This window comes from Orussus abietinus, unplaced genomic scaffold (genome assembly GCF_000612105.2).
Source record: "Orussus abietinus isolate OABI.00-Male unplaced genomic scaffold, Oabi_2.0 scaffold181, whole genome shotgun sequence".
Classification (NCBI taxonomy): Eukaryota; Metazoa; Arthropoda; class Insecta; order Hymenoptera; family Orussidae; genus Orussus; species Orussus abietinus.
In genome coordinates, this window is record NW_019394482.1 from 50,362 (window position 1) to 75,715 (window position 25,354).

General features: G+C 41.2%; 1 protein-coding gene across 5 annotated transcripts in view; it reads left to right on the plus strand.

Moving 5' to 3' along the window:
- Positions 1 to 25,354, plus strand: part of LOC105703800 — a 108,347-nt gene that overhangs the window by 37,352 nt on the left and 45,641 nt on the right. For all 5 annotated transcript variants that reach the window (XM_012432481.1, XM_023432492.1, XM_012432479.1 and 2 more), the window contains 2 exons: positions 14,973 to 15,103; positions 16,290 to 16,383. In XM_012432481.1, the coding sequence (XP_012287904.1) occupies positions 15,024 to 15,103; positions 16,290 to 16,383 (174 nt within the window). In that variant the 5' untranslated portion in view covers positions 14,973 to 15,023. The remainder of the gene's footprint in view (positions 1 to 14,972; positions 15,104 to 16,289; positions 16,384 to 25,354) is intronic.

Here is a 25,354-nt window from a genome sequence, read left to right on the forward strand (position 1 = left end):
ATCGATCGAAATATGAGAGCTCGACGGCATTTTGGTTCTGGTCTGGGCTGAGTTAAAAAATTTGTTTAAAAAATCCAACTTTTTTATGTGTCAGGACAATTCTTAGATGATCAGGAGCGATGTGTCCAAGTTTCGGATAGTTTGGTCTAATACCCTTAAAAAAAAGTGTTGTATTCGAATTGACTGATTTGAAGGGGGTTTCATTTCACTTTAACACCTTAAGAATAAATTCTAATTCATAGCCGGTCGGCCGATTCTCCCACGGGGGCGGTCACATAACCTCACCGTCGGCTCGGAGAGTCATAACGGAACCGCAGTGGGAGCGCTTCCCCGATCGTGCGCGATCGACGGTCACGTTCGAAAAATCGTCGGCGATCCGTTAGAAAATGCCGGAGGAATTAACGGAGGCTGGGTCGAGAGGTGTGGACGAGGGCAATCGATGGCGCGGTTAGACGACGCATTGTCGCGAGGTGTCGCGCGTTGTCGCGCGAGCCAGCCGGGTGTTCGGCCGTGTAAGTCGATAAGCGCAATAAAGAGGAAGATGTAAAGGCGGGCCCTACGGCGGCCGTGACGTCGCGTCGTAAATACGATTCCGCGAGCGGCGGCCAGCTCGGGAACGCGTTATCGCCTCTCGAGCGCGCCCGACCTTACGGGTGGTCGGGTCGCGAGCCGATGACGTCCCCCGACCGGAGTCTATGACCACGTCTCGCCACCGGCCGTGACGCAATGCCGCGAACGATCGATTATTGTTTTCTGAGGTGTTTCCGCTACCGACTTTCGCTTCAAAAGATTCCCTTTCGACTTTTATAATATTTTTTATAGTTACGCGTGTTTACGGCGCGACGATGTTCCGAATGCTAACAAAAGGGGTTTGTTCCGCCATGCTGAGAAAAAGTAACCCTAAACGGTGAAATAGACGCCATCCTCTAAATGGGATGTAATATACAAATGGATAAAGAAAAATATTCACTTTATAAATTGTGCATGTATGTTATCTTCTTTTTAGAGGTTGGCGCCTATTTCAGAGCCCATGTGGCAATACTCGATATATATGTTGTTGTTAATCGATGTATACGTCGTTGTTTCTCGGTACACGAAGCACGGGCTCGAAGCGGTTGTCTTCAATATTTGTAACAGATTGATTATCGTTTTCCGAGGTGTTTCCGCTACCGATATTCGCTTCAAAAGGTTCCCTTTCAATTTTTTAATATTTCTTACGGCTACGCGTGTTTACGGTGCGGCGATGTACCGGGTGTTGACAAAGGGATTTTGTCCCGCCATGCTGAGAAAAAATAACCCTGAGCGGTGAAATAGGCGCCAGTCTCTAAATGGAATGTAATATACAAGTAGAGAGTATTATACAGGAAAACAAATTTACTTTATAAATTGCGACTGTATGTCTGGTCCTTTCTAGATACTGGCACCTATTGCAGAGCTCGTGTGGTAATGCTCGATATGTATATGTCGTTTTTTGGTACATGGAGCATGAACTCGTCGCGGTCCACTTCGATATTTGTGACCGATCGATTATTGTTTTTCGACGTGTTTCCGCTACCGATATTCGCTTGAAAAGATTCCGTTTCGATTTGTAAATATTTTTTTCTGGCTACGCGAGTTTACGGTACAACGATGTACCGGGTACTGATAAAAGGGGGTTGTTCCGCTGAGAAAAAGTAATCGTGAGCGGTAAAGTAGGCGTCAGCTTCTAAATGGGATGTGATATACAAGTGGAGACAGGAAAGAAATTCACTTTATAAATTGTGCATGTGTGTTATCTTCTTTTTAGAGGTTGGCGCCTATTTCATAGCTCGTGTGGCAATTCTTGATACGTATGTTGTCGCTTTTGGGTACATGAAGCACAGGCTCAACTTTGATATTGGTGACCGATTGATTATCGTTTTCTTCGATCTATCGTTTTCGACGCTAATACCTTTTGATTGAAAATGTCTTCTAAAGTTTTAGATTATTTTACAGAAGTACTCATGTTCGGAGGTTTAAATTATATTACGTGTGTATGCACATATGTGCCCAGAATCGTTTCGTCGTGCGTAACGCAACATCAGCAAAGGAACCTCATCATGCCGTGAACGAAACGCGCAGCTCGTCGTCGTTAACATCGATATTTGTAATCGGTCGGTTATCGTTTTCCATTCATACCAATCCTCCCTAACATGTCTTTCTCGGCTCTTGGATTACTTTTACAAGTACATATGTAGAGATACTTTTCTCCTCTCGTGACGCATGTCGCCGACACGAGGGCCCCATCGCTCCACGAAGTGCGGAGCTCCTCGTGGTCAACTATATCGATAACCGATTCATCGTTCTCTTTGTAGCGATACGCTCCACTCTAAACATCGCTTTCAGGTTTTAGATTATCTTTTACGAATACCCGTGGATAAGTTTGTCAGTCAAACGTGAAAAGATACTGAAAATACGGGAACCCTTCCCGCGCTTCGCTGGCTCGAGGGCGCAGACCCGTCGCTGATAACGGCGGTATCGATATTCGATTATTATTCTCTTTGCGTAGGCACCCTTTGTACAAAGTAGCTTGTACAGATTTTTGGTCATCTTTCGTTGATACGTGGAAGAGATGCGTCAAGCAAAGGGTACCGAGGCAGGAAAATAACGATCGACCGGTTATCGATATCGGCATTATTCGAGGCGAGTTCTCGGAGTGACAAAGAGCGGGGCGAAACGAGCATAAGAGGTCCTTGACTCGACGATGTACATGTAATGGCATCCTAATATCTGTCAAATTCCAATATGTATAAATCTAAATACCATCTGCCTGAAGTTGGTTTTGCCGTTTTAGAAACGATTCGTATATAAAACGGATATAGTGATCAGTTTTAAGGGAAACTTCTTATGGCATTTCTTATAGTACGTGTAAATTTATGAAAGGGACTCGTTTCGGGAAGTGAAATGCCTTTTTCTTACAGAAGCATTATTTACATCCATCTTTGAGTTTTAGTATCAAAGGGTAGAGTTTGCGTACATTTTGCTTTTGTAACATTGATTCGACAGTAAAATCGCCGCTCGTTGTTATTAATTGCCTCGCGAGACCATCTGCGTAAACGTTTTGCGATAGCGTACGTGCGTTATTCTCTCGGTTATTAACGCGAGTGGCTTCTCCTTAAAATGCACTTCAACTTTTAAGGAAACTCGAGGTTATAAATATTATTATCGATAATTTTCAGAGGATTTATCATTGTCAAGTTGGTTCTCTTCGGCATGGAAGTTTTGTGGATTCGCGGACTGGCCGAAACTCTCGGAAGAGTCGGCGGGGCCGGGCAATGTCGAAAAAGTGCAACTATAAACAGAGCATTCTCGAATAAGAACGCACCGACGCAACCGGTTTGGTGAGTTCAATGAAAGAAAAAAGAAGGCGAAAAGGAAACTAGTCAGGGAGGAAGAGACGCACAACTTGCGTCGGCTTTGGCCGCAAAAATATGGCGGCCGTCCTTAGAGGGAGCCCGCCGGTCCCGAAAGAATTCGCCACGGCGAAATCTCCGATCGGAGACCGCAAAAACCCCCTAAAAATTCAAGAGCTTTCCTTCCCCTGCGACCATATCCCGCAACTGAGACGTCCACTGCAAAAACTAGTTTTTGAACTTGGCGATAGTCTGCGCACGACTCCGTAAAAAGGAAGCGTCCATAGTGGACGACGTCCTCGCAAGAAGCCTCGGCTAATTGTTTCACAATCAACAATGATCAGGTATTCGCGACTATTAGTTCTTTACGGGCAACCTTCTGGCCTTTCCTGACTCCAAACCTTGTTCCAACATCATCATACCAGGATTTCCACGTGTCGAACGACGCCCAAGAAGGAACCATAAAAGGCTAATGGTCGCGTCGAACCAAACTTATTCCGTAATCCCCTTTATCGCCTCGTTCTCCATTTTGCTGGCAGGAGTTCTCTTCTCGACGACGATATCTGGGTTTTGAACGTGGTATTGTACCCAGGAACTAGGATTTGTTTTGAAATCGGATACCTAGATGGTGTTGGGATTGCCACCTCGAGCACGTCCCTGATCCTTGTACCTCCAGCGTCGCGGCATCCTAGAGCGTCTTCCTAGGACCCGTTCCGTTCAGGGCCAAGTGGATGTCGCCTTGGTCGAGGAAATAAGAGGTGCCGAGGCAATTCGATCCCCCGTTGGCTGGATACGGATAGGTATCACATTGAGGTACCTCAACCGAGAGACCCACCAGATCCGTGTGCGGCCCCGTAGTTCCTGTCGGACATTCATGGCGATCGCCCTTTTGTGGATCCACGATCAACGTCCCGCGCCACCCACGGCCACGTACAATGCCTTTTCATCCCGGCACCGAGCCCCGCTGGTTTAACACATAACTGCACTCGGGTGCATCCGACTGCGATCGAGTCGCCCAGACGATCCGCGGGGTCTCTGGGGTAGGACGTCGCGTCATCCTATGGTAGCCAACATCCGCTTGTGGAGTTCACGGATATGTAGGTACGTTTCTTATAGAATTTTTCTTTTAACTTGCCGAAACGTTCATGAGAGTCGACCTTAGGGACAAAGTCCCGTATCCCATGGCTACTTGCCGTACAAAAATACATGGATGCAGAATTTCTTTCGTATCGATTTTGTGGGATTTTCTGCAGGCAACGCGTGCTCGATTAATGAAAGGATTTAACCCAGGGACCCTTTGCTCAATGGGAGTTAACACTTGCGACAGTCCTGCATCCCATAGCCACTTATCGCATGAAAATGCATGGATATGGAATATCTTTATTTCATCGATTTTAAGCGAAAAGCTTCCATTCCGCAAGCAACGCCTCGGAGGTTAACGCGAAACGTCTCAACGCAAAGACGTATTACTTAATGGAATGGCGTGCGCGGGCACTCGAATGCACTTTGTGGTTGTCCGGACTACTTCCTTTATAAAACCCTTGAACGTGTAGGCCTCGTAAACGAAATAATGTTGCTCTCTAGAATTCATTAAATAAGGATTTCATGGTTTTCGAGAAGAGAGACAAGGCAGAGCGCGTGACGTACGAACGTCGGGATCCTTGATCTTTAGTATTTCTTTTTCCTTTCTGCGGGGACTCCGATACATAGAGGTAACGCACGATGCGATACCTCATCCGAAGGTTCCCGGGGCCTCGGGAAAATAGGCACTCGCCTCGGTGGAGTCCGAGTTAGCGGTCCGGTGTGGAATAAAAGTGCGTCGGGAACGGTTGCGCCCTTTTGCAGCAGTCCCGCGAGCCGGAGGAAGAAGAGGAGTGCATCAGTCTCGGTCGTTTAACACGCTCCTCGAACGGCACACTCGACTTCCCCCCAGACGTCACGTCCGCTATGATTCCCAGAGGAAACCATAGACCGACTCGCGTTCCCTCGTGCACGGTTTAAGTTATCGTGACGAGAGGGAGCCGCGCCGGGAACGAGTCGGCGCGTTCCTTGGAGCAAGACCTCTTCCTCCTGCGTGTCACCTAGCCGAGACTCGGGCCACCGAGATCTCGCGTTTTTCCCGCAACCCTGGAATGAATACGCCGACGAGAGACGGGGTTTCCTGATCCAAGAGCTCGTGACTCCAGTGGCCACCTGACTGGCAAATGGCGCGTCATGAATGCGTCATGGTCCATGCCGATGCCGAGTCCTAGATCTTTCCTTCTCTTAACGCTCCTTAAGGGGTTCGAGTTTCCGATCGGTGACTTACGTTGGCTCTGGACAAAATAATGACTCGTTGAAGAGTTGAGTTTTTGCCCGTTCCATGGAAAGAACCTATGTTTCTTGATCTGTAAGATCTATTGGCTACCCGACTACCAGATGGTGTATGGCGGATCTGTCATGGGCCATGCCGATGGAAACTTCTGGAGCTTTGCCCATTTTAATTCTCCTTAGGGGGCTCGAGTTTCCGATTAATAGTTTATATTGGGTATAAACGAAATAATGCTTGTTGAAGAGATCAGTTTTTACCTGCTCGTTGAAAGAAAAAATGGTTCTTGATCCGAAAGCTCTATTGGCTTCCCGACTAGCGGATGCTGTGGTGTGTCCATGCCGATGCCGAGTTCTAGATCGTTCTTCCTCTTAACGCTCCTTAAGGGGTTCGGGTTTCCGATCGGTGGCTTACGTTGGCTCTAGACAAAATAATGACTCGTTGAAGGGTTGAGTTTTTGCCCGTTTCGTGGAAAGAACCTGTGTTTCTTGACGTATAAGATGTATTGGCTACTCGACTACTATATGGTGTGTGTCGGATATGTCATGGGCCATGCCGATGGAGACTCCTAGAGCTTTGCCCATTTTCATTCTCCTTAGAGAACTCGAGTTCTTGATCAATGATTTATGTTGGGCGTAAACGAAATAATGACTCGTTGAAAGGTTAAGGTTTTACCTGCTCCTTGGAAAGAAAAAATGATTCTTGATCCGTAAGATATATTGGCTACCTGCCTAGCGGATGCTGTAACGAGGGTGTCATGGTCCAAGCCGCTAGCGAGTCCTGGATAGTTGCTTCTTTCGATGCCCTCTGATGTTTGGGTTAAGGCTTATGTTCGTGCGGTTTTTTGGTTCCGGTTGTTGGAAAAAAATAGCACGAGTTTATGCCTCAACCCAATGATTCAGGTTTCCGATCGGAGACTTACTCTGGTCGTGGACAATGTACCGATTCCTTGAAGGGATTAGTTTTTGCTTGATCCTTGGAAAGAGACAATGTTTTCCGATCCGCGAACTACCCTGGCTGCCCGACTAGCAGATAATGTATGGTGGATATGTCATGGTCTGTACCGATTACGGCCCTCGATCGTTGCTTCCGTTAACGCTCCTTCGTGTAGCTCAGGTTTTTGATCGGTGACTTATATTGGCTGTGAACGAAATAATGGCTCGTCGAAGGGTTAAGTTTTTGCCTGATCCTTCGAAAGAACCAATGTTTCATCCGTAAGCATTACTGATTATCCGACATACCATTGGCCGGCTATGGTCCATGCCGATGCGATTCCTAGGTCGTGGCTTCCTTTAGTGCTCCTTAAGGTAACACGAAAGTGACATCTGAAGGGGCAAGTGTTCGTGAAACTTTTCTGCTAACTGGGTAGACCGAATCCTTTCACACTTTACGATGTAAATATGGAGGCTATAAGGAAGGTCCTGACCCCCGTGAAATTTCATTTTTTGTACAAACATTTTTGAAACGCCTATAAACAAATAGACTGAAATTTTATAGGGGTCGAGACCTTTCTTATTGCTTCCATATTCATAGTGCAAAGATTTAAACGATTCGGTAGACCCAGTTCGGAGTAAAGTTTCACAAACGAGACCTCTTTGACGCCACTTTCATATTAATTTAAAGGGTTCGGGTTCTCGATCGGTAACCTGCGTTTGCTCTAGATGAACTAATGACTCGTTGAAGGGTTCAGTTTTTTCCTCTATCTTGAAAAAAATATGACTTCATGATCCGTAAACCCGTGAGGATAGCGGTCACCTGATTAGTAGATCGCGTGTCATGGATGGGTACGTCACGATCCAAGCTCCTTGCTAATGGCAAGCCCTAAATCGTCCTTCCCCATAATTTTCCATGAGAAAGATCAGGTTTTTGATCGGTGAGTTACCTAGGTTATGGACGATATAGTGATTCTCTGAAGAGTTGAGTTTCTCCTCATTTCCTGGAAAGAGACAATGTTTCCCGATCCGCTGATTTTGCTCGCTACCTAACAGTTCCCTTTACAGAACGAGGTAATGACTCGTTAAAGAATTGTGTTTTTGCCGATTCCTTGAAAAGAATAAGAATAAGCATCATGTTGCAAATGTCACGTAGAAATTGGAATTTTGTAGCCTTTTGCTCTGGATGTTACTGTTTTGCCATTATCCTGCACGTCGATCTTGCGCCCCCGAAAAAGACGCTTAAATGGACCGGCCTCAGCGATGGCATTGTATTCGAAAGAAAACATTTAATTTTCTGTGCTTCAATGATTCGACGATGAATGTTTATCGAGAAATATTTAATTTCATTTGTTATTCGCTTAAAAAATTCTAAAACGGTTATTTTTTAGACATCAAAATAACGTGACATCTAAAATTTGACTTCAATCTCCTCGTGTACCTAGAAGTTAATTCATTCTAATGGGAAAACTGCTAGGATACATTGCAGCGTTCCTGGGTGCAAGAGCATATTTGTCTTCCCCAGGAGTTCTGGCTTCGGCAGGGGGCACAATAGCGGAAATTTTCGCCTGCTCGCAGGAAACAATGCATCGTACAATGTTCCCCTCTTGGCGTGCTCATCTCGTCCTCCCGGGCACTGCCCACCTGACTGACAGATGGTACCTCGTGGGTACCATGGCAGTCATGGGCTCTTGCTCTGGTGCCCATGGCGAGTGTGCCCCACTGCTCCCCTTAATGCCCCACCGAGGCATTGCGTTTACATGCAAGTCGCCTGATTGATGGCCCGACCTCGGAATTACTGGGGCGTCTTCGTGCCGACATTGTATGTCGATTATAAACGGTCAATGACTTTTTAAGGACCGTCGATTATATGGGATGGAAGTCGAGCAAATCTTTTCTCGCTTAAGGGCAATCTCCGCTGCGGGGAAAAAGTTCCTTCGTGACATTTTTGTCATATCCTCAAATTTTCCTGCAATTTGTCACGTTTTTTCTTCTCATATTTTCGACTTTTACTTGGAATTTTTAGCGCTTCTCCCATATTTTCTACTCAATTTAAGATCAAGGATTAATTTTCTGTAAAATCATTTTTTTTTGAGTCAAGAAAAAGCTGAGATTACGGAAAATTTGGAAATATTAACCTACTGATATTACTACTACTTGTTTATAAATTTACAATTTATGTAATTTCTTATAAATTGCAAGGTTTATAAATTGACACCGTATAAACAAATTCCTTAGTTACAGAGGGATGCTGCAATAATAAGGTGCTCCATTAAGCATTACCGGAAAAATTAAATAAGACTTGAATAATATCGATGTACGGGAATGTGACTTCAAAATCATGTAACGTAACAGACGGTTAAGAATATACTTATACTTTCATTAGTAATTCTTGAAAATTGTTTGACTTTGCATCAACATTTTGGTAAAAAAGTACAAATTTTTATTTTTACTGGATCGGTGTAGGTATTTTTTCAGTACATCCTTTATTTTCATTTATTCCAATTTGCATTGTTTTCGTCTAAGCCGGAGATGCATGGAGCTGTGAACCCTAATTTATGATTCCCTTTCACTGTACCATCAGGGGATGCCTTTGTATGTAGATCCCCTGATTAATGGCTGGGCCCTTTCAGAATTACTGGAGCGTTTTCGTCCTGCATCGTGCATTCAAGATAATCAAAAATGACTCCTTAACGCCCTATTGTTGAACGCACATGTTTTCAGTTGAAATTTCGAGGACAAACAGGTACAAACAATACCTGAAATGTAGACGCGTACCGACCTATTTTTTTTTAATTTTAAGCCTTGCTAGATCTAGGGATTTTTTCTTAGTACGAGCAACTACCGGGCAATTATCCTTGTTCCAAAAGAATAATGCGGTACCCGAGGGCTTTTACTTATATGTAAATCTTCTAATTAATAGCATGCCTGTATTGAAATAACCGAGATGCTTTCTCTCGTTAACTACCCCATTATAATTGAGAGGGACCGGACCACCCATTCGAGAATTATTTTTCATTGATTATACACGGACCGGCGTTTTATGTTTTATTGTTAGTTAATTATGAACGGTACGAGAGAACGGTCTGTGCAGGCAGTTTCTATTGTACTGCGCCCTTTGTTATGTCAGGGGATCAATATTTTCCTACGGAGTATTTAATTTATAGCGAGACCTTTCCTTAATTACTGGAATATCTTCGCCCGATGTTGAACACTGTGTATAAGCGGAAAGTTATCAAATTGTACGAAAACATTGCGGCTCAAGGGATATGACACGGCGCTTCTTCCGGAACTTTATCTCATTAAGTTCGGATAATCCACCGGTGTATGCAGCGATGTTATATCACGACATTTTAGAAAATCGCAGTTTGGTTATTTATTACGTATTACTCTGAGTAATACATTGATTGCGTACATTAAATATTTATACGAGGCCCTAAGTTGATATATCGTGGGTGCATTGAAATTTTCTGTTTAATTAAATTTTAGTCGATGACTAATTCTTCCAATATTAAGTATCTTTGGCATAACAATTTCCTCATATTTAAACAACAGTGAACGAATTATCCTACTTTTCGTCCAATCTTCTTGGTACAATTGATACCGTTTCTTGCATCGAAAATCAAATGCAAATATTCAACATTGTTAGGAAAATTTTCTTCACATCTTGTTACTCTTAAATTCAATTATATGACATGTTTTCCGACTTAATTCAGTTTCCAAAGCATGAAATTCCCTCTCGGAGACTACAGGAGTTATATCAACGCTCAATATCCTGCGGCAACCTTCTAGACTCCTGACAACATTTCCTCTTACATAGAACTCTAATAACCACGTGGTCAACGTAATTCCTGCTTATTTAATACGAATCCTGGATTCTAATTCGAAAACAGTGGGTTTGTTTAACGTCTGAATTAGAATTTCATTAAAATATATATTCTATGGGAAAAAATTCACAAGACACGATCGAGATGTAACGGCACATTTGTTGAACAGTTCGGTAAATAAAAACCGTGATTTTTTAATACTTGTGGTCTTCTTGCAGACAGTTTCAACCCGTTCTATAGATTTCTGTAAGATTTTTAACACTGTGCCGGGTAAACCTCTCGAAATTTACGAGACCTCTGGAACGCGAAGCTATCGCCTTCTGTCTTCGGTCTCTGATCTTCCTTCACTCTTTATCGCCTCGATCGTTTCGCGATTCACGGCATGGATGCACCGTAAACTTCGTCTTACGCGATGAAATACAAATCTTGCCGTTACGAGTTGCCGGATTGCTTTCTCCATTTATCCTGTGTAAAGCGAGTGGCTTCGACAAGAGGTGTCACTGCCCTGCCGCAACGTCTCGGCAGTACGTCGGAAAAACATGATGAATAGGTCAGTCACGTGCGGACAATAATTCAACAATTGCCATTAGAACGAGTAAGATTTTCACCACACGTGGAAATAATACATGCTAACGACAATTACATGCTAATAAGACTTTTTCAAAACTCTTAGTCTTATCGTGGAATTACGTCTTTCTTCTTGTGGTACATGAAATATCTCACTAAAATCATTTACCAAAATACACTGGAAATGTGCCCAACTAAAACGTGCTGTAAGATTAAATAATGCTTTAGAGGGGAAAAACAGTTCTACGCAAATTAATGGTGAGAAGTGATTATTTCAACTATTATTTCACAACTCGTAATTCTAACGTGCAGTGTTAACACAGTACTTACCGGAAGCCTATTAATTTTTTCAATACTAATGGTTATCCATTATCGCACTCTCGCCGTGTCCTATGGGTAACTGTATTTATTCATTAAAATGGATCGATTCGTAACTTTCGTCGAATTTTTTAACTTTTAGACTATGGTGAACCTTTGTCATAACTTGCCCGTACTGTAACACTGTATTCGCGATTCGAGTACGCGATACATCGGAACATATTGGAAAACGACATGGCCGTATCGAAAGAGCTAATAGGCTTATCGACATCCATTTCGACATTTACGGAACGCTAGTAGGCGATGCATTGATATCGTGGTTCTGTCCAAAAGATCGAACCCTCGATTTTTGTTTGTTTCGCATTTTTAATGATACCCCGTGAAAAGGAATGTTGATATTTTTACACAGTTTTTCAAAAAAAGGAAGAAAATGAAGTTTTCCTTAAATCGAGGGACAGGTCGATATATCGTATCAAAATAATCACATTAATATTGATCCAATCTCATCCTCGTTGCCAAAAATATGTTGGATACTGGTGTTGAAGCGATAAAATTGCTTTTATTTTGAATTGCTTTACAATGAATCGTGAATCCTGTAAGGACGGTAGATCGACGCTTCTAGAGCAGTCTGCTCTGCTCTGTTTTGTACTGTTGTTCTCTTCTGCTCGTGAAAATGTAGTCTTTTTGTTAACGCAAGATCACGTACGCATCTAAAAGCTCATCGGTCGGATCGTAGGTTCGGAAGGGCATTCTCTATAGTGATTCGTTAAGGGTTTTGGGAAGGAATAATCGGTTTTCTAGGGAAATGCATGAACAATCTGGTTTTCTTAGTAAATTGGGGAAATCATGGGATGTTTTCTGATCGAAGGTTTCGGGGCAGTTCGTAGACTCATTGTGAACAAGGATAAAGATAATTCCTGCATTTCTCCTCCGACGCACACACGGTAAGCTGCGATTACACCATGGCTGTGCACGCAAGTCACGCTCATGCCTATCTGTATCACCGTATAATCAGGGGCCTATGGCCATTATCCGATGCCACGGTCCCGATACAAAGTGTACCGCGTACTTGCCCTGTCAAAAATGCGTGCACAATACCGGTGGATCTGGTTACGGGGGGTAAGTTACTCGGGTAATTACGCAAGCCGTCGAATAAAGTCGCTGATGCAAGTCGCATCGGTGGTGAACGGATGAAAAGCGAAGAAAGGAGAGGCAGGAAGACGGCCGCGAACGCGTTTATTGGTCAATCAATCAAGAATTCCGCCTTTCCGCGTGCCTTCGCCCTGGCGGCGCGATTGCGTAATGACTGAGTCATTAACTGCGACGGATCTATGTTTATGGTCCCAGAACGGAGGCTTTGCGATCCAAGACGGGGTCCTGGGGCCCGGTTTCAAGACGACGTTCTAGGACGAGATCCGAGGGTGAGGTATTAAAACGAGATTTCAGGACGAGGTCCGAGGGTGAGGCTTTAAAACGAGATTTCAGGACGAGGTGCTAGAATGAGGTATTAAGGCAATGGGAAAGTGGTGCCAAAAAGCTCTCGTTTATGAAACTTTTCTCCGGGCTGTGCGTACCGAATCCTTTCAAACTTCAAAATGTAAATGTAGAGACTATAAGGAAGGTCCTGACACCCATGAAGTTTCAAATTTTCAAAAATTCGTTTACGGGTACTTTTTAAATTTTGTACAAAAAACTAAATTTCATGGATGTCGGGACTTTCTTTACAGCCGTCATATTTACGTTGTAAAGTTTGAAAAAGTTTACGTTGAAATGATTCGGTACGGCCAGTTCGGAGAAAAGTGTCATGAACTGATCCCTCAGATGCCGTTTGAACATCCCCTCAAGACGAGATTTCAGTACGAAGCCTGAAAACGAAGATTTTACATGAAATTTCAGGGCGAAGCTTTTAAACGAAGTCGCAGACCGACGTTTTTCAAACAAAGTTTCTGGGCCAAGTTTTTCGAGCGAAGTTCCAGGACGAACGCCAAGAACGAAGTTTTTGAGCAAGGTTTCAGGGCAATGTCTGAAAACGAAACTTCTACGCGAAGTTTGAGGAAAACGATCTTTCCAAACGAGGTATCAGCACGAATTTCCAAGATGAAGTTTTAAAACGAGATTTCAAAACGGAGTCCCATGATGAAAGTTGAAGACGAAGGCTCGAAATAAGAATTTAACCCGAGATTTTGTTACGAGGTCTCAAGATGAGATTCCAGGACGAAGTTTCAGGTTGAGTTTTTAAAACGAGACGTCATCTTGATGTAGTCTCAGAACGTGATCCCACGTCCAGGTCCTATGGCGGACCCTGAGTAACTGCCATAACCCAAGACACGTTGGGGACGCCACGCTACGCGACGCAACGCGTGCGCCGCGTGGGCGGCCGCGTGGACTTTCTCGCGCATAATTTATGCAAATTAACCGGCTATTGTCCGCGTTGCTTAATGTCGCTACGAATCTTATTTACGCTCTTGCATTCGCGGCGTGGGTTAGTCTCGCGACCGCTCTGGCGCCTCGATTGGTTCCGGTGACGTCTCAAGGCGCAGAAGTGACCCCCCGCAAATTGGAGTCTAATCTGGGAAACTGTTTTGGAATTCTCAAGAAATGTAGAAAGAAGACATGAAAGGGCTGAATATAACCAAAAAATTAAAGATTCTTAGAGAATTAAAAATATTTACATATGGCTTTTACGGTGAAATACTGGAGTACATTTTTTTAATCGGTGCAGGCTACAAACGTACTTCAATTGATAATAGAGACTCGAGATTTTCTCTCAACCTACGATCACAATGATAATTTAGGAAATTGTCTCAGACGCCGAAGACTACACGAGGCGTGAAAATATCGAAAGTGGACGAAAAGTTCTAAACTTGGAAGACTGAAAAATATTTCAGCGCTTGAAATTCAACATCTTAGGGAGGCAAAATTCACTCATCTACCGACTGACGTTGACCTGCCTGCAGCTACAATAATCACGGACACGAACCACGGCGTTTTCCTAAAATTGCACAGAAACGATGTAGAATAATGATGACCTCGATAAGTTGAGAATTCCCTAGGACCAAAATTGGTAGCCCCCGGCCACGGTTCGTAGAACCTAACAGCTTAGATTGCCTGTGCTTGACCCTGCAATTGCTTGCGTTGTAACGCTATGTACAGCATGTCAGCGTACACCACGGTATGCACCTGATTATATCGCAATTACTGGCCAGTTACGGGGTAATGTCCTTGGACCGGTGGAAAGACGATCATAGGAGAAACAAAATTGGTACAGTGCACGGTATTCAAGACTTGCTATAAAATCGGCGGTACTTCTCCGTCCAAATTTTTAATATATTAATTACTCAAATAATTACAGTTATTAAATCGTCAACCTCTACAATTCGGGTTACCGATTCTCCTTCTTCCTCTTCTCTTGGCCTTGATTGACTTCTCGCGAAGTTTACCCTAACTCATTCGCTGAATCCATAAACGTCAGCCATTTATTGCAACGTCGACGTTAATATCGAGACGCCAGCAGTTACCAATAAAGCAATCCCCGAACGTCTTAAGCCGATACGAAACGTACGGCACGAAGCCCGGCGATAATTTTGCGAATTAATTTCTTTGGAATTTCTTTTCGCGTATTTTCAACCAGCTTCTTTTTCTTTTCCAGATGTTAACGAAGCAGGAAGACTAGGAAGGCTGTTAGGATGAAGTTTTCAGGATGACCGAGGGCCGGTGCTACGTGGATTCGCCGGTGCTCGCCGATCATCAGCCGTTCAACCGGAATGGAAAGACCCTCAGGTGCGATTATCATAAATACAGGCCCTAAACGGCTCATCGACGCGAGTGCAATTTCGATTACTGGAACTTGGTTTCCCGGCAAGAGGGCCGCGACGATTAATTGCCGCCAATTATACGCTTCTGAAGGCGGGAGCTTTATCACTGCTTCTCCGAAGGGGAGATTACCGGCTCCATCCACCTCTTCTACTCCTTCTTCGATTCGGTCCCCATTCATCATCCGAGTCCTTTTCTTTCGCGTTACCGCGCTATTCTTATTATGATGCAGTTGCTCCTCTTTCGAAGTCTGCTACCGGAATTATCATTCATTGGTATCTATTATCGGAAGAGACCTGGCACCGATTTAGATTAAAGAATTATTTACTTCGCACTGTTGAAGATTCCAAACACTTTTAATATACAAAGTTATACTAAAAGTACGAATTTTAGGTGCTGACTTAAATTGGCGTGCAATGTTTGTAAATTTATGAAGAAGCCCTGAATTTTTTTATTTTTATCCGTATGAAACTCCCGGTACATGTTTCGTGAGGTTATTACAGTTTGTTTTAACAGATCACTATTGAAAAGTGAAGTTTCAAGATAATCTTGTATAGTAAAAAGTACTAGAAAAAAAAATTAAGTTTAATACTGAAATTATGAAATTTCCAATTTTATGTAATTAAGGTCTTAAAAATCTGACTATATTTGAACGGAAACTTAGAGAAAATATTTTTACAGTCAAAGTAACGTTTAATTGGGTTACATGTAATATTCTTATTAATGTACATAATCGCGAAAATTAAATCAAAGAATGGAAAAGAATGTAACGGTTTGCCTTTAAGTCTTATAACGCAGATGGGAGAAATTGCTGAAACTTCCGGCACATCGAGTTCCCTTCCATGGGGGTTAGAAACCCAGGTAAATGCGACCGGCGTCGAATAAGCTCATTGAAATGCAGCAATCGACTTCGGTTTTATGTTACCGAAAGTTGGAGCGATGTAACCGTGCAATTTCCTGCAATTAAGCCGGGTATCAAGTAAAACACTCCGTGATCCAAAGTCGGCACGCGGTTCCCCCTGGAGCAGTTGCAGGCCTCCGAATAAAACGTTATATGCACGTGTACCCCAATAAACCGTAAAAGGGGGAAATAATTAAGCAATTCCGCTTAATTAAAAATAAAGATACAAGTGATCGAACAGATCTCTTGCAGGGCCTCCAAGAAAAGCGTGCTCTTCTACACGACGGACTGCGGCGATGAGAAGGAAGACCTTGGACTCAAACTTCAGCAAAGATCCATCTCCTTGGTGAGTCCTACAAAACATTTCTCCCTATTTCTTATTTTTTTCTTTTTTATTTATATATGTGCCGGTAATTACGGAAGTAGTCTATACAAAAAATCTACAAAAAATTAATTTATCCCATGTTTAGTGTCGTATACATTTAACATACAATAATGTGAAGTTCGTTTTGCGACAAAAGAAAATTTACTTAGGCCATTTTTATAATCATCGACACGTATACAGGGTGTTACAAGAATGATGGACATGATGTACGCAGCGCTATTCTCGTTGAATGTGGGGTCGAAAAGTCGTGTACTATTATTTTCCTACATAATTTACCTATTGTAATTCATTAAAAATTAGCCAACCAAGTACTAGCAAAACGCGTATCAATTGTGTTCTGCTGTCCACAGAGTAAAGGAAAGGCTATTTATGGTGAGTTCTTCGATTGGCGCTCCGTTAGTCGACGAGCCTAATTAGCTATTTTTCAATATTTAATTAATACAACCAAACGATGCCCTATAGAATAATGAAATAGTATAGGACTTATCGACTCCACTTTCATGATTTAAATTCATATTAATCGTTTTCATAATACATTGTATAGGAAAACACATTTTGGCTGCGTCTGAAGAATTANGGGACCCCCTGCGCCATCTGTGATTTCCAGGTCAAATAAATTTTCACTGCGAGACCTCGTATTACCATCGTTTTAGCAAAGAAGCGCATACAACAATTTTCTTGACTTTATTCCGTTCAAATGCGAGTTTATCGATTACCAGAGTGTTCTAAATTGTCGTAAAATTGTCCTGACCCTTTCGATTCTCATATCAGAGCCTTGGATAATTGTATATTGATCGAAATATGAGTGCTCAACGCCATTTTGGTTCTGGTCTGGACTGAGTTAAAAAATTTTTTTGAAAAATCTAAATTTTGAACGTGTCAGGACAATTCTTAGATGATCAGGAGTGATGTGTCAAAGTTTCGGACAGTTTGGTCTAATGCCCTTAAAAAAAAATGTTGTATTCGAATCGACTGATTTGAAGGATGTTTCACTTCACCTTAAGAATCTGTTGTCTCCATTACTTAATACTACGGTCAAAAATCGCCTACTTTCGGTCGGGGGAACCGAATTCCGGAAATTTGAGGAAGGATGCAACAGTTTCTGCGGAATCTGATCTGCGGTTCCGCAGAACTGTACTCGAAAGATGAGATGCAAGGCGGATGCACCGTTAATGATCCACTGCACGAGAACAATGCGGTGGAAAGCCGGTGTACCATCCCCCTGATTGCAGGATAGTTGACGTAATAACCGGGGCCCACATCGAAGGGTTGCGCAATAAATTGAGAACAATTTCGCCAATTGGATTCCAACATAGAATCTATGACTTCAACGCGAGTCTGTAATAATACTGATCATAACGATCAACGAAAGGAAGCGGACGAATTATGAACCTTTATTGATCCGTGGGTGGATTTTGCACGGTAACCCATCTCAATCCTCAACAATTATATCACTCAATGAATTTGTTTTAATTTTCTAAATTGATTACCTACATAAAAAAAACACGACTGAAAAATAAAACATGAAATATGACAGGGTAAGAGTACATTCCCAACTTGTTATATAAATTGTTCTCTATTTTTCTTTAAATTGGAATGGTTTCGTAGTCCTTTGAAGGTGCATCCTGTTTGAAGGATGTTTTGTTCAATGAACAATTTCACCTTAAAATGTTTTCTTCTCTTCGGGCAATTTTGGAAGGAAATAGGATGTTGAATATTTATGCCACATATTCTTCTAAAAAGGGAAGGCTTCTTATTTTCTGCATTTTTGCGTAGACTGCGTTTCCTTGTTTAGGGGGTGTAACAATTGATTTACGGATGAATGCAAACGAGGAATAAAACTGCAGCAGGAGGAGGCGAGGCCTTTCAAGCTCATTCTTTGATCTCCTCCCTCGAGAGAAATATCGGATGATAAAGCATTGCAAAGTTGCAACGAGGAGCGTTATAAAATTTCTAAAACCTTGGAATCTAAAGATCAGAATATGGAATTCGAAAAATCAGACCTTAAGAAATGTCTTGCCCGATGAGTAATTATTACCTCAGATGTTTCCATTTTCTATTAAACATTTTTCCGTGAACATATTTTTAAAACCTTTAATTGCTCTTCTGAGTTTGTCTCGTTATCTATCAACAATGGACATTTTTAAATATATTAAAGATCAGTTCAACGCCATAAGAATTGTAGTCTCAAAAAGGGGAATTAAAAATTTAATTTTTCAAAAACTACCATATTTCCAAACAAAAAAAAAATGAGGAAAGCTGCAGTTTCGATCGTTCAGAAGAGATCGTTTGGAACTATCAAAAGAGACCGTTCCAAAAGCAAAACATTTTGCACGAAGAAAAATGTCTCAGAAAATGGTGCCGTTCTCCGTTATACGCAACATTTTTCATTCACCAGTTCCTCCTTCGAATACAATTACGATTCCTTCTGAATAACTGTTAAATGCTCGAAAAATGTGAAGTACCCTCCTTTGTCTTCTTCCCCTACTAGGTAGGAAGCATTCTCAAGTACCTTTGTGAAAACAAAAATAGCAAACTACCGAGACAATTTGTCTCGGTCGCCGAGTGGACTTCCGAGCATTATGGGCACTAATTAATAGAAGTCCTTGCATTCTCCCACACGCTGGAAGTGATCGGCCGAACGTGCCAATGGGACGTTTGTAAATCCGGCTTTATGGTACAACGGAGCGGAGGCGTAGCGTGAATTTCGCTGTTTCACGATCCGACATACCTACGTGCAGGGACCATTCTCGGAAGAACGGCTCTCCGTTCCTCGGCGTTCCTTACGTTCCTCCACATTTTTCCTCTACATTCTTCCTCCCCCTGGGTCCTTCGAAGTCTCGATATATTTATCGCCGGCGATGTCACCGAACGGCTAAACCCAAATCGCCGTCAAACCCGACGACGATTCCTATTTCCCTTTCCCAAGCGGTACTTAAACTGGATAATCAAAGTGATTCACAGGTTTCCTAATTATTAATTGCCAAATACAGAAGAACATTCATTCCACTGAAATCCCAGCTGAAATTTTTTTGCCAAAAGTCACAGTACATTTTGCTTCACGTCATGTACGTTGCACGTACAAGATTTTCTACTTCCTCAAACCAAAGACAAATATTAAAAACTGTATCGAACCGAATAAATAATTAGATAAAATTAAATTTGAAAACAATATTTCATTTGGCGAGCACCCGAGATATACTCATGATATAGCATATCATCATTTTGGGGCTCGCCAAATGAAATATTGTTTTCAAATTTAGTTTCTAATTTTTCTATTCGGTTCGATATAGTTTTTAATATTTGTCTTTGGTTTGAGGAAGTAGAGGATCTTATACGTGCAACATACGCGAAACAAAATGTACTGTAACATTCGGCAAATAGATTTCAGCTGGGATTTCAGTGTAATGAATGTTCTACGATATTTGGCAGAAATAGTTGATTCGAGCTTTTCATGGAAAGGAAGCAATTTGAGCTATTTTTGCAATTAATTGGTTAAAGTTAAATATATTTGGCTAAATTTATGTACACCGCAGTGTTTTAAGGGAATATATTTATCGCCGGCGATGTTATCGAACGACTAAATTCAAATCTCCATTAAATCCGACTACGATTCCTATTTCCCTATCTCAAACAGTTCTTAAACTGGATAACCAAAGTGATTCACAGATTTTCTAATTATTATTGTAGGTAGGATTTTACTCGCGTGTTAACGAAATAGAGGAAATGATTAGATGACAAGTAATATTCACGAGTGTTTATTGCACGATGATGCGATGTACGAGTCTTACGATGTCCGAAAAGGATAAAAAAGAAGTCGAGATGTAGGCATTTTCGTGGTAAGGAGTGACGAGGTAGATTTTCAAGAGATAGTTAAGTGCTTCAAATGTGAAGAAGGTAAAAGGAACCCGAGAATATGACGTACTAAATTGTTCTTTAGGAAAATAATTCACTAATTCGTGATATTCGAAAAACGAAATATAACTCTATGTAATATGCCTTCAAGCAACGAAGTGGAAGATGTTTCTCGGAAGTACTTTCATTTTTCAATGAATGGTTATAAAAAGTTACGGTTGAATGATGTTGAAGGATTCAACGAATGACGAAACGATTAAAATCGCAATTAGAGTAATAATTCTGCCTTTCATTGTTGATGGGCAGGAAATTAATCTAGAATGTCGGTTCTAATGTAACCCCCTGAGGCGCAGATTATTTCAAGGGTGAGCCTGATGACTCTCTTCGTCATTGACTCTACATTTTTTCGGACGTCTTCCGGGCTCCTGACAGAATGTTCATCATCCCTTCATCTCGTATATATCCCGTGGCATCGGCAATGACGGCATGTCCGCATCCCACATGCATCATACATGCACTGTACGTGCATTTTACCGGCAACGTGCATGCATTATTCGCGAAATGAACATCTTGCATGCATACTGCGTGCATCTTACTTGTCCGCAACGCTCAACAATGATCAACAACGACTTAACCCCTAGACGAACGAGACGATTAACGAAATGGAAGAGTACTTGGCGCCATGGATCAAACTGGTTTTAATCGCTTCAATTAAGTTTAATGCGAGATTCTCCAGGTCGTTAGCTTTCCTCGTTAATCATTAGACAGGAACGAATGGCCTCAATGACATCGAATGCTGAACGCGCGGATCATGCCTAGGGTTATTGTTGCACGGACTAACAATGCTAAGTTGCAATTTCCGCGATTATTGTAGAACTTTCAAATATAAAATGAAATTAAATTGAATGCAGATTATTAAAAAAGGAAATATATGAATCTCATGAAAAAGGTATTCGTACACAATAATGGATAAGTGAACAACGAAAGTGCATCCGAGATATTTTAGAGCGTCAGTTAAATATTTTAAGGGGATGTGAAAATGGCATCCGAAAGCTCAATCGTTCATAAAACTTTTCTACGAACTGGGTGTCGCAAATCGTTTCATACTTTAAAACTTGAATATGGAGACCCTAAGGTAGGTCCTGCAACTCGCGAGATTGCATTTCTTATAAACTATTTTTAAAATACCTATAAACAAATTTGAAAAGAATTGAAATTTCATGAGTTGCAGGACCTTTCTTATAGCATCCCTATTTACATTGTAAAGTTTCAAACTATTCGGTCAGTCGAGTTGGGAGAGGAGTTTTATAAACGAAACCTCTTCGATGCCACTTTCACATCACCTTAAGAGAAAAGGAAGAAATTGTAACTTATTATTTCCTACGAAGTATGCAGAATGTTGAAAAAATGTTAGGGTGATGAGTGAATATCTGAATTTACATACCTTTAAAATTGGGAGGTTGAATTCGCGGGCCTCCAATATGGCGGAAATAGTTGCCATGCAGAACTTGCATATCGAGGCCGTCAGTCTTTCGATACGGTGAAAACGGTGGACTGTTAGGGCAATATTATGTAAAGCAAGGCACTATAGTCCCCCAATACTAAGGAAAAGACAACCCCGAGCCCGGTGCGCCAAGATAGTGGAGGGTAACAAGGGAATGTGAGATACAGGGAACTATGCAAACTTCGGCGCTTCTCGTACCTGTGAAATCTGCATAACATAAATCCCTGGCTTATATATGTACTACATGTATACACTCACGCATAGATATTCCCTTCTAAAACGTACTAGTAGGGAATTTTATTTAAAAATATTCTGGAGAAGGAATATTTAGGGATTTTCATCCCCTAATCTAAGGGCTGTACCGTTCTTCAAGGAATGGCTACTACCTTGAAATGAATTAATAACAATTCAATTTTCCGTAATGAAAATCTTGATTATAATTAATAACTCTTGATACGTAAGTAAAGTACTATCGTGTAAATATCTGCAACTTATAGCCATTTTAACTAGAAACATTTTTATCTCGTACAAAAATATTTCATAACCACTTTATTCGCTTGTTTTGATCATAGCACTTTTTTCAAAACTTCACAGAGTATGATGTCAGATTCTCTGGGTACATTTACGCAATGTCAAGCTTTTACGAAATAGATATAAATAATACAAATTAATTTCAAGAGGGTACAAGTATCTATGAATTCATCGTTTCATCGTAAAGGGGATTTGTTCACCCCTTTCCATTCTTTGTACCCGACAAAGACAGTTTCTCACGGCTCACCCCGAGGTACCCTGCACAATTTTTTTTGCCGTTCGGGGCCTTTCGGAACGGACAAAAAAAATAAAACAGACGGGGAGAAAAGCCGCGCGAGTTTACGAGGTTCGTCGCGCTTTAAACAAAGGACGCTTTTCAGTGTCAGCAGCCGGGAGCGAATTTGCAGCGCGAGTTAGGGCGGATAGGATGGTTTTCTCTCGTTTTGTGCGATAACTCACGCGATAACCAGTTAACACAGCCCTTGCATGCTTCGGCTCCTCTTTCGAACGAGCCTGACGTGGAATTTCGTCGAGGCGCGTATTTTCAGGGAACTCGGGAACGATCGGCGTTCCTTCCGTTTCATCTCTTCTAAGCCGCGACTAAAAGTCAAAAAGTTTAATCGCTTTGCAAGTAAACGGGGAAATAAGTCGTAGAGTGTCGGACAGGGGAGAAGATTAGATGCGTTTCTTGTTCAATGGACGATACACGGTCGTACATATAAGGGATATTAACCGGCGAAGACACGTCCCGTTGGAAGGAAATCTCGGAAGCGCATTTTTAATGCAACTTTTCTAGAAGAGAATATGATATATTGTTTTGGAAGTTTTCCAAGAAGGTTTGAAATGAAAGTGAGAGTCATTGTTGAAAGCCATCGTTGGGAAAGGGCGAAGGCCTTCTATCAATCATCTGAAATCTGTTCTAAACGTGCGATAATTCATTTGATAATGGTAGAGCTTTTAGTAAAGTTGTAAAATGGTTAATGTTCCTTCTAATTGGTATTTGAATTAGCTGAGGTATTGAAAACACGTTAGCGAGATTCTTTTAACCAAAGATATCAATTTAAGGTTCGCCTGGGATATTTGTTTAAAAAATCTTTAATTAACAGGCTAATGCGCGGCTCTTCAAGACGAAAAATAAAATAACTTGATAAGTATATGAAGATTTGATGGTAAATTTAAATTATTAAATATAATTCCAGGACATTTAAAGTATGTTTTAACGGACGGTAGGTCTTTAATTTCAGTTTTTCCAGGAAATCCTGTTTAGCATAAAAGTCGCATTTTTTAAACGCGTTTCATCAGCGACGGGACAAGTGAAACCAGTGTCTCGTAAATGCAGATAAATTCAACCCCACATAATGCCTGCAGTCCACGAGCCTGCGCGGGAGATATAAAAATGACATAATTTGCGAGTATACAACGACTCGGTGTTACCTATAGCGGGATTTTGAACTTCGATGTCGATACGTACCGATATCAAAAAACTCGGTAAAGTTTCGAGTCAAATACATTTTTGAGCGAAAAACTCGTAGCGTTGAGCAATGCCAGAAACGCGCCCTGCGCGTTGAGTTCGAGCGAGACGCTACAGAGTTATATACAGTAAGGATCAGGATTTCAGAAGTGGGAGAAATGAAAATATAATTTCTTCATTGCTACATATAAAGAAATAAACTTTCGATCAACTCAAAAAATCTAGCAAAATATCAGGAGTTCTTTAAAATTTACCCGACTCTGATTGCTGCTATGTACGTAAAGATATGGCACGGTAAAGTTTTCGGCACTCTCAGAATCGTTGTACTCATATCGTCATCGTCGTCCCTCTAGTCACGGACTACCATCTTCGCACTCACATAATAGGAGACCTGTCATATAGTTTTTGGACAGCCAACATGCGACACCGCCTTGCGCGGAACGTAAAGGAACTATACCCATCCCAGCTTTAAACTGATTGGATTTTGTTAGAAAAAAGGTTTCTTGATGTTTTTGAGATAGCTGAAGCCAAGTCAAATGATATAATTTCAAAATTCAAAATAGCGGACCCAACATGGCGAATAATATAATTTCAAAATGATTGGATTATTATAAAAAACGGTTTAGCAAGGTTTTTATAGCCGCTTAATCCAAATCTGGTAATAGAATATTAAAATTCAAGATGGCTGATCCAATATGACGGATAAAATGTAAAAATGGTTGGATTTTTATAAAAATGGGTTTCTCAGGGTTTTTGTGATCGCTAAATCCAAATTTGATATTAGAATTTCAAAATGTGCATTGGCAGATAGATTATGCTGCCATTCAAAATGTTGAGGGTGTTAATATAAAAAAAATATATTTATATATACTGCGTTTACGAAATATACATATTTTTAGTAACTTTTCATCAAATTATATGTTTGAAGTAATCATATTTTGAAATTATAGGAAGGTATCAGATACATTTGCCGATTTTATTATTAATAATAGTCATTAACATTTTTTTTACGCAAATGAGTGAAATCCCCTCAAAACACCTTCGGTGTACAAAAGTTTAGCGAAATACATTTATCTTTATTCAAATAATTGCAGAAATAGCTCAAATTGCTCCCTTCCCATGAAAAGCTCAAATCATCTATTTTCACCAAATATAGTAGAACATTCATTCCATTAAAGTCTCAGCTATAATCTTTTTGCCAAATGTCACAGTACATTTGGTTTTTCGTATGTTGTATGTACAAGATTTTCTGCTTCCTCAAACCGAAGGCAAATATTAAAATCTATATCGAAACAAATAAAAAAATTAAAAACTAAATTTGAAAGCAATATTTTATTTGGCGAGCACCAAAATAAGCATATGCTAGGAGTATACCTCGGGTGCTCGCTAAATAAAATATTGTTTTCAAATTTAGTTTCTCATTTTTTTATTTGTTTCGATATGGTTTTTAATATTTGTCTTCGGTTTGAGGAAGCAGAAAATCTTGAACATACAACATATGTAAAACCAAATGTATTGTGATATTTGGCAAAAATAGATAATTTGAGCTTTTCATGGGATGGGAGCAATAT